Source organism: Anolis carolinensis, chromosome 1 (genome assembly GCF_035594765.1).
Source record: "Anolis carolinensis isolate JA03-04 chromosome 1, rAnoCar3.1.pri, whole genome shotgun sequence".
Taxonomy (NCBI): Eukaryota; Metazoa; Chordata; class Lepidosauria; order Squamata; family Dactyloidae; genus Anolis; species Anolis carolinensis.
Window position 1 is genome coordinate 363,461,500 of NC_085841.1, and position 10,206 is coordinate 363,471,705.

A 10,206-nucleotide genomic window follows, 5' to 3' on the forward strand; every position below is an offset into this window, starting at 1 on the left:
ACACAAATGGCCTCCAAAATATACATTTGAACTTTAAGTAAACTTTTATTCTGTGGAAGGCAATTAAACTCAGCCCCACAGAAAGTATTAACGACTGGTTTCCTCTAGCAGATTCTATCCTATACTTGAGTAAATTATATATGAAAACAATCTGCATCAGTACCACTTAAAGTAATGTTTCTTACTGACTTATTCATTATGGAGGAGACAGAGGTATTTCTGCCCTTAAACTTGTTCAGCATCTAAAAACGTTAAGTGCTGAGGCCTGCAATCATCTCAAGCCATTCCTTTCATAACCTGCGCACAAAATATATTATTGAAGCTGATTCTCTACAGTCTGAAAGCAACGTCAAGGCTAAGAGTCCAGCATGGAAACACAAGCTTCCTTTTGAAGAAAGTATTTATTTATATCTGCTTTTCCTTCCTTATTACATCAGTACAAAATCTCAGTACAGGATGGATTTTTCCTTTTCCAAATGCCCCAACCCTGACCTACATGTACAGCCAGCCAACAAATCAAGCATTTATATAGCTCCAGAGGTGGGCTGGGGAGTTGGTATGGATTTTTTTGTGTGAGCTAGTGTACCAGCCAACTTCAAATCTATTAAGGAATGAAAAAACAAGATTATCGGAAGAATAAACATCAGTATGTTTCACTTGCACAGCAACTTTAGAATTGAAGTGCAGCATGCTTCTCAAAATGAAGAAAATATTGGTGCAAGATCACTATGTATTACATATCAAGCAGTGCTGCTCCTATGCAAAACATATTGTGTTTAGGGGGATTATGGGGCTCACATGATAGCACAGCATACTCCAAGCAGGTATCATTTCTAGTTATGACAGAAGTGGGAATTATATAGCGGAATTAAAAACCCCATCACCTCTTGGCATAACAGCTGATACGAGGGATGAGGAGAGATGTAGTCCAGCAATATCTGTGAGGCCACATGCTTCCAACCCTTCAGTTAAGGGGTGGCTTGCGATATCCCTTCTGCAGCCTGCATTTATTAATATGGGTTGATAAGATTATCAACATCCTCTGTGACTTACACTGGATAATATGCAGGCGATAGCCCATGAAATACACCGCAAGAAGTTAATAACTTTCTCAACAATTGGTCACTAAGATTTACAGGACAGCTCAAGCAAAAAGACTGCTGAACCGGAAGGAAGTATTCCTGCAGGTGGATTACTTCTGAGACTGCAATACAAGTCACAGCAGCATTGTTCTCAAAAAGACTTGTTTAAGGGAGGCAGCTAGCTCCAAGAGTGTGGGGCCCTTTCAAAATGCCAGAAGTTATGAAATACAAAACGGCTGGCTTAATTAAAACTTAGCTAGACACAACAACAAGACATTCTTGCAAAATTGTCTTAATATTCTTTGCAAGACCAGGCACAGATCTTCTTTCTGGCACTTTGTCAAATTTTGTGCAAACAGAACATTTCATGAGCGAAAACACAAAGGAGCAACCATCCATCGAGTGAATTATCCTAGATTTTTGAAGTCACACAAGCTGTGTTTCAAACTTGAAAAAAAAATCTTTCTGAATTTTTTTGTAACTACAAAAAAATGCTAACATTAGATATGAACTTTTGATGCGCTTTTGAGTGAACGTTCCCGCCAGATACCAGCTTGTTTACAATGTAAACAAAGGCGGGATATAAAAATAAAGTTAGTATTATTATTAAATCCGCACAGCATTTGAAGGGGAAAAGGAGAGACAGGCCAGCTAAAACACCTGACATGGCTACAAAAAGATAATTAAACAATGTTTAAACCATAAGATGAGCACCCCTACATGCAGACTTTAATTTCAATTGATTTCATGTTTCTTGGTTTGTGACAAAAGATCAAAAAAGGACCTTTATATGCGAAACTTGTCCATTATCCAAGGTATAAGGACAAGTTCATACGGCCAGCAGGTATCAGAGTACAAACTTTTATTGGACTACTATACTTTGGGCTCTACATTCAACCCTACCCTGCTAAGACATTCTTCTATAAGAAATGGAGTATCAGGAAAAAAGACCAGACTTCTCCATTAACAATTTTGTGCTTCAACATTTCAACAGGCAACTCCCAACGGTTGCTTCCATTAAACTACTCAGACAACATTTTAAACCTATATTCTGCTGTGATCTATATAAATGCTTAGATTTAAGTATTTATGTGATGAAATCATAAGTTTATGAATCCAGCTGTTCAGGTATTATATAAATGAGAAAGACAAAAATCATTTCCATCTCAATATGAACGATCAAGAAATCAACCACTCTCTGGTTTGCTGCATCACCATTTGAGATGACTCCCTATTATTGGCCATCCCTATGGAAACTAAACAAATCTGAGTTCAAATACAGTGTTTTAAAGAAACATGATAGGTCATCCCACAAAGCAGAGAAAGACACAGGGGGAATTATGTCAAGCTGCTAAAGGAGAGAGCCCAAGAAATTCAGCAGGCCTGATGGGGTTAGCGGGCTGTCTGATGACGACTGTTCCTGAACAAAAAGGAACATTTAAAAATAGCTTCGGGTTCCTGAAACCATTCCCATGCACAAGGCAAATATGCAATTTATTCCCACCCACACCTCCCCTTGGCCTTCCAGTACTCAGAGAAGCACCAAAGCAACAAAAAGGGCCACACCTTCCCCTTTCCCTTACGATTACAACTCACCAAGTTTTTCCACCAATTTCAGCATGACACCGCCAATGTGGACTTCCCCAGTGACCCTCAGAGTTACATCCCTGTTCATGTCTGTGACATGGACGTTGAGCTCCCACGTCCCGTCCGCGTAACAGCCATCTGGCATCCGAATACCGTCCAGAGCCATCGTTGCTCCTTCCTGCAAGTAAGAAGCAGAGGAAATGGTATTCATCCGCTAAGCAGAAGCTACATGCTCACAGTGCACAAGCCCTTCCCCTTGCTTCCCAACTGAGTGAGTGAAGAAAATCACAGTGTTTGGGGGGGGGGGGGGGGTGGGCAGGAAAAAGGCGCAGGCGGCAGGAAGAAGCAAAATCCAGGGAGGGCAAACAAGCTTGCTAAAATCAACTGGCAAAGACACAGTAAGGCTGAGAGTTCCCAACTCAGCTCAGTTTACAAAGAACTTTGTGAGGCCGTTGGTGGGGGAGGGCAGCGCTGGACTGCAAATTTTCAGCTGCCCAAGAACAACAAGTACTACACAGGGCCGGAAGGGAATGCAAGCTGAAACCTTATTTAGCCCCAGCTCGGCCTAAGATATTTTACAAAGAGGCTACGGCTGTTTCACGTGTTTTTACAGCACGAGAATACGTTTCTTTCTCACAAACGGGCACATACACCTTCCATGCTATCAGTTTTCATCTGGGCACTCAAGAGAGACATGACACACCTCCTATTGTGTGACTGCATTTCAGTCCTCTGTCAATTTATGGCAGCCCCATTAATCTCATAGGGTTTACTTAGGCTAGGAATACTCAGTAGTGATGTAACCCCGTTACTTTTTAACGCTGTAGATATTGTGTATGTGCCTTCAAGTTGTCTCTCGTGAATTCCATAGGGTTTTCTTAGGCAAGGAGTATTCAGAGGATTTTTACTAGGTCCTTTGCCTGAAATATAGTCTACAATACCTGGTATTAGTTGGCAGTCTCCCATCCAAATACAGTAGAGTCTCACTAATCCAAGCCTCTCTAATCCAAGCCTCTGGATAATCCAAGCCATTTTTGTAGTCAATGTTTTCAATATATCGTGATATTTTGGTGCTAAATTCATAAATACAGTAATTACAACCTAACATTACTGCGTATTGAACTACTTTCTGTCAAATTTGTTGTATAACATGAAGTTTTGGTGCTTAATTTGTAAAATCATAACCTAATTTGATGTTTAATAGGCTTCTCCTTAATCCTTCCTTATTATCCAAGATATTCACTTATCCAAGCTTCTGCCGGCCCGTTTAGCTTGGATAAGTGAGACTCTACTGTATATCCAAAAGCTGACTATGTATTGTCAAAGGCTTTCATGGCTGGAAGCACTGGGTTGTTTCAAGTTTTCCGGGCTGAATGGCCATATTCCAGAAGAATAATCTCCTAACATTTTGCCCACACCTACAGCAGGCATCCTCAGAGGTTGTGAGGTCTGTTGGAAAACTATGCAAGTGGGGTTTATATATCTGGAAGGTCCAGGATGGGAGAAAGAACTCTTGTCTGCTTGAGGCAAGTGTGAATGGTGCAACTGGCCAACTTGATTAGCAGCTTCAAAGTCTGGCTTCTTTCTGCCTGGGTGAATCCCATGTTGGGGGGTTAGCTGACCCTGAAGAAGCCAAACTTGCAGTGTGAAGCTGCAAACCATTCAAATACTAATCAAGGTGGCCAACCACACCATTCAAACTTGCCTCAAGCAGACAAGAGTTCTTTCTCACATCCTGGACCTTCCAGATATATAACCCCCACTTGCATAGTTTTTCAACAGACCTCACAACCACTGAGGATGTCTGCCATAGATGTGGGTGACCCAATGACTTTATGTAGCTTACAAGATCAGACAGGATCTAGCAGCTTTAGGGTATAACATTTGGCACCTTTCTTTGTCTTAGAGCTCCCCTGTCATTTTAAATTTTAAATACAATAATCAACCATATACCCCTCTTATGTTTTCTCAGCTTAAAATGGGAGAGACCCCAAATAGTTTTCCAACTTAGAAAGAGGAGAGAATCCTAAAATGAATCTCTCCATAAATAGAGAAAGTAAAGTGAAAGCAAAGGGGGGACTCCCATATTACTCTCATATAACTTGCAGTAAAGGGGGGATCCCAAAACTTCAGTGTCTAAAAAGGGGGATAAAGGGGGTCCTTGCCATATTCTCCTCTTAGGTGTCACAGTTTAAACCCCAAATAGTTTCTCCCTGACAAGAAAGAGTGAAAGCAAAAGGGGGAGTCCTAAGATGAATTCACACAAACAATATTCCGCATTTTAAGATTTAGGAGAAAACAAAGAGAAATAAAGGGGGGGGGACCCCCATATTAAGGGAGGTGGGACTGGGAGCAAAGGGAGTCATTGCCATATTCTCCTATTTTGGGTCACAGCTTAAAAGGGGAGGGACCCCAAATAGTTTTCCCAACTTAAAAAGAGTGAAAGAAAAAGGAGAGGGTCCTAAAATGAATCCCCCCACAAATAATATCCCACAACTTAAAAGGAGAGAAAATAAACTGGGGAGATCAAAGGGGGGACCCTCATACTTCCTTCACACAGCTGAAAACGGGGGACCCCCATATTCCCCTCATACCTTCCTATGGTTTAGAAGGGGAAAACAATGGGGATATTCCTACATTACTGAAATTAGTATTTCACAGCCTGGAAGTGAGAAAAGCAAAGAGGAGGCATTGCCAAACTTCAGTGTCTAGAAAAGGGGCTTTCCCATATTCATAGCTTTAATCTGGGGGATGACAACTGCTAATAGTTTTCCCTGCTGAGAAAGAGTGAAAGCAAAAGGAGAGGACCCTAAAATTAATTCCCACACAAACAATACTTCACAACTTAGGAGATAAAGTAAAGGGAAAGCAAAGAGGGGAAACACCCCATATTATCCTCATACATTCTGCAGCTTAGAAGGGAGAAGTAAAGGGGGGGACCTGAAACTTCAGTGTCTAGAAAAGGGGAGGGGGAGTAAAGGGGGTCCTTGAGATATTCTCGTCTTATGTCTTATGTGTTACGGTTTAAAAGAGAGGCGGGACCCCAAATAGTTCCTCCCTGCTGAGAAAGAGTGAAAGCAAAAGGAGAGGGGCCTAAAATGAATCCCCCCACATGATATTCCAGAGATTGGAAAGGGAGAAAGTAAAGGGGAAATCATTTTCCCAGCTGAGAAATAATGAAAAGCAAAGGAGACGGTCCCAAAATGACCCCCCCAAACAATATTCCAAAGCTTGGAAGGGGAGGGGGGCTGCCATATTCCCTTCATACATTCCATATCCTAAAAAGGGGGAAGATCCCAAACAGTCTTCCCATTTTAGAGAGTGAAAGTAAAAGGGGGAGTCCCAAAATGAATCCACACAAACAATATTCCATAGCTTTGAATGAGAAAACGTAAAAGGAAAGCAAAGGGGGGGGGGGCTAAACTTCAGTGTCTAAAAAAGGGAGGGGAAAATAAAGGGGGTCCTTGCCATATCCCTCCTCTTAAATTTCACATCTTAAAAGCGGGGTTTCCCTCCCCCAAAACAATATTCTTGAAAGGAGAGAACGTAAAGGGAAAATAGTTTCTCTCAGCTTAGGAAGAGTGAAAGCAAAGGGGGGAGTCCTGATGAATCCCCCACAAACAATATTCCACAGCTTGGGAGGAGAAAAAATTAAAGGGAAGTAGGGAAAGGAAAGGTGGGACACCCCCATATCTCCACATGCAATTCCCAGCAAATTTATCCCACTGATTAGAGTAAAATATGGGTAAAGTAAATAAGGGGAGGGGGCTGCCATATTCCCTTCATACAGTCCATATCTCAAGATGGGATAAGAACCCAAATAGGTTTTCCATCTCAGAGATTGGAAAGCAAAAGGAGAGGGTCTCATAATGAATCCACACAAACTATATTCAACAGCTTAGAAGGGGAGAAAGTAAAGGGACAATAGTTTTAACAGCTGACAAAGATTGGAAGCAAAAGGAAAGAGTCCTAAAATGAACCCCCCCTCCCCCCACAAACAATATTCCACAACTTAGGAGAGAAAGCAAAGGGAAAGCAAAGGGGAAATCCCCATATTCTCCATATGCTGTACAATTTCCAGCAAATGTATCTCACTGCTTAAAGTACAGTAGAGTCTCACTTATCCAACATAAACGGGCCAGCAGAACGTTGGATAAGCGAATATGTTGGATAATAAGGAAAGATTAAGGAGAAGCCTGTTAAACATCAAATTAGGTTATGATTTTAGAAATTAAGCACCAAAGCATCATGTTATGCAACAAATTTGACAGAAAAGGTAGTTCAATATGCAGTAATGTTATGTTGTAATTACTGTATTTACGAATTTTGCACTAAAATATCACGATGTATTGAAAACATTGACTACAAAAATGCGTTGGATAATCCAGAACGTTGGATAAGCGAATGTTGGGTAAGCGAGACTCTACTGTACTGTAAAATATGGGTAAAGTAAAGAACTTGGGGGGGGGGCCTGCCATATTCCGTCTTACAATTCATATCCCAAGATGGGAGAAAACCCTAAATAGTTTTAATAATAATAATAATGTTGTTATATGTCTTTCGGGCTGTGTGGCCATGTTCCAGAAGTATTCTCTCCTGACGTTTCGCCCACATCTATGGCAGCTGACAAAGAGGGGTGGGACTCATTCCTCAGAGGATGCCTGCCATAGATGTGGGCGAAACGTCAGGAGAGAATACTTCTGGAACATGGCCACACAGCCCGAAAAACATACAACAACCCTGTGATCCCGGCCATGAAAGCCTTCGACAACACAATAATAATAATAATAATAATTTTATTTTTATACCCTGCCCCATCTCCCCGAAGCGGGGCGGCTTACATGGGGCCAAGCCCAGGTCACAAACAATATAAAAACATAACAATAAAACAATCAATCAACAATAAAACAAGTCATAGGTCAAGATACAGTAAATATACTATGATAAAAGTTTTTCCATCTTAGAGAGTGAAAGCAAAAGGAGAGGGTCCTAAAATGAATCCACACAAACTATATTCCACAGTTTAAAAGAGAAAGCAAAGGGAAAGCAAAGTGGAATCCCCATATTGTCCACATACAATTTCCAGCAAATGTATCCCACTGCTTAAGAGTAAAATACAGTAGAGTCTCACTTATCCAACACTCGCTTATCCAACGTTCTGGATTATCCAACGCATTTTTGTAGTCAATGTTTTCAATACATTGTGATATTTTGGTGCTAAATTCGTAAATACAGTAATTACTACATAGCATTACTGCGTATTGAACTACATTTTCTGTGAAATTTGTTGCAAAATATGATGTTTTGGTGCTTAATTTGTAAAATCATAACCTAATTTGATGTTTAATAGGCTTTTCCTTAATGCCTCCTTATTATCCAACATATTCGCTTATCCAACATTCTGCTGGCCCGTTTATGTTGGATAAGTGAGACTCTACTGTATGGGTAAAATAAATAAGGGGAAGGGGCTGCCATATTCCCTTCATTTATTATTTATTTATTTATTTATTTATTTACAACATTTATATCCCGCCCTTCTCACCCGAAGGGACTCAGGGCGGCGTACAAATTGGCAACAATTCAATGCCTGCACATAATTAAAACAGCAATGAAAATCCAATAAAACAATTAAAACAATAGAAAAATATAAAACATATGATTAAAATCCATTCCTCCAAAATCCTCGTGCTGTAGCCGTCATACAGTCCATATCCCAACATGGAGGAAGACCCTAAATAGGTTTCCCATCTTAGAGAGTGAAAGCAAAAGAAGGTCCTAAAAGGAATACACACAAATAATATTCCATAGATTAGGAGAGAAAGTAAAAGGTAAACAAAAGGAGGTGGTATTCCTCTCATACATACACCTCATAGCCCAGGCATGGGCCAACTTCGGCCTTCCCTCCAGGTGTTTTGGACTCCAACTCCCACCATTCCTAACAGCCTGCCGGCTGTTAGGAATGGTGGGAGTTGGAGTCCAAAACACCTGGAGGGAAGGCCGAAGTTGGCCCATGCCTGCCATAAATTAACATGAGATTTGGAGAAGAAAGGCCACGGTCATATTCTCCACACGCGTAATCCCAAACCAAAGAAAGGCCCTCAATTCCAGTCCAGGCCTCAATGCCTCACACACACATCCACCATCTCCCTCTCCCGCTTTACCTCTTCTCGCTTCTCCCTCCGAGCGCTGAATGGAAGGAGAAGCCGGAGCAGAAGAAGGCGGGGTCCTCCTCGTCCTCCCTTTCCCTCCCCTTTCTCTCCTCCTCCTCCCCGACGTCGCCTCTCCGCCAAGGGAGGAACGAAAGAGGGGCGGGAAGGAGGTCGCCTCCTTTTATAGGAGGCAACATCCGGGTCTCCGCGCCTTTCCTCTGAGGGGAGGAGGACGGAGAGGAAAAGAAAAAGCGCGGGAAAACCTCCCTGAGGGGAGCAGACCTTCTGCGTTATTATTATTATTATTCGTGTCAGGAGCGACTTGAGAACCTCCAAGTCGCTTCTGGTGTGAGAAAATTGGCCGTTTGCGAGGATGTTGCCCAGGGGACGCCCGGATGTTTTTTTTTTTTTGATGTTTTTACCATCCTTGTGGGAGGCTTCTCTGATGTCCCCGCATGAAGCTGGAGCTGATAGAGGGAGCTCATCCGCGCTCTCCCCGGGTGGGATTCGAACCTGGCAGCCTTCAGGTCAGCAACCCAACCTTCAAGTTGCAAGGCTTTAGTCCACTACACCACCGGCGGGCTCCTATTGTGCATTATTATCCACCTTGATATCCTGGGACATATGGCTGTGTGGAAGGGGCCTATGACAGGTAGGAGACTGTTTAATATAGGAATTGATATTTACATATATAGTATAGATAGATACTGTGGCATAAACACAGAACTGAGAAACCATGGCCTTTTTCTTTTTTTTTTGAATTTAGATTTTTATTATTAAACATATTTTCCAAAAGTGATACATTAAAAAGTGGGAGAACAATCTGTAGGGATAGAAAAGCCCTGGCCCTTGAGCGCTGTAATTGGAGGTCAGCTGTGACCAGCAGTGCTGCGGAGTTCGAAGAGGCACAAATGGAGGGCTTAAGGGAGAAACGTGCCAAGAGGAAGGCCCGTCAAGCCAACCCTGACCGGGACCGCCTTCCACCTGGAAACCGATGTCCTCACTGCGGGAGAACATGCCGATCAAGAATAGGTCTCTTCAGCCATCTATGGATCCATCCCCAAGATAGCGAAGACGGAGGACCATCATCCTCGAACTACGAGGGATCGCCTAAGAAGAAGATAGATAGGTAGGTAGATAGGTTGACAGAAGATATATATAACACACACACACTATTCGTATGTATTATATGTATATGTATACATATTATATGAAATGAGCCTCCGGTGGCTCAGTGTGTTAAAGCACTGAGCTGCTGAACTTGCAGACCAAAAGATCCCACGTTTAAATCCGGGGAGCGGAGTGAGCGCCCGCTGTTAGCTCCAGCTTCTGCCAACCTAGCAGTTCGAAAACATGCCAATGTGAGTAGATCAATAGGTACCACTCCG

General features: G+C 42.2%; 1 protein-coding gene across 4 annotated transcripts in view; it reads right to left on the reverse strand.

Annotated features, from left to right (window-relative positions):
- The window catches only part of fermt2 (FERM domain containing kindlin 2), a 116,031-nt gene extending 107,051 nt beyond the window's left edge, over window positions 1-8,980 (reverse strand). For 2 of the 4 annotated variants that reach the window (XM_062968687.1, XM_062968686.1), the window contains exons 1-2: window positions 8,831-8,980; window positions 2,679-2,847 (exon numbers count right to left, since the gene is read on the reverse strand). In XM_062968687.1, the coding sequence (XP_062824757.1) occupies window positions 2,679-2,835 (157 nt within the window). In that variant the 5' untranslated portion in view covers window positions 2,836-2,847; window positions 8,831-8,980. The remainder of the gene's footprint in view (window positions 1-2,678; window positions 2,848-8,830) is intronic. The other 2 variants (XM_062968685.1, XM_062968684.1) reach the window with 1 other exon arrangement.
- Window positions 8,981-10,206: the final 1,226 nt, after the last annotated feature.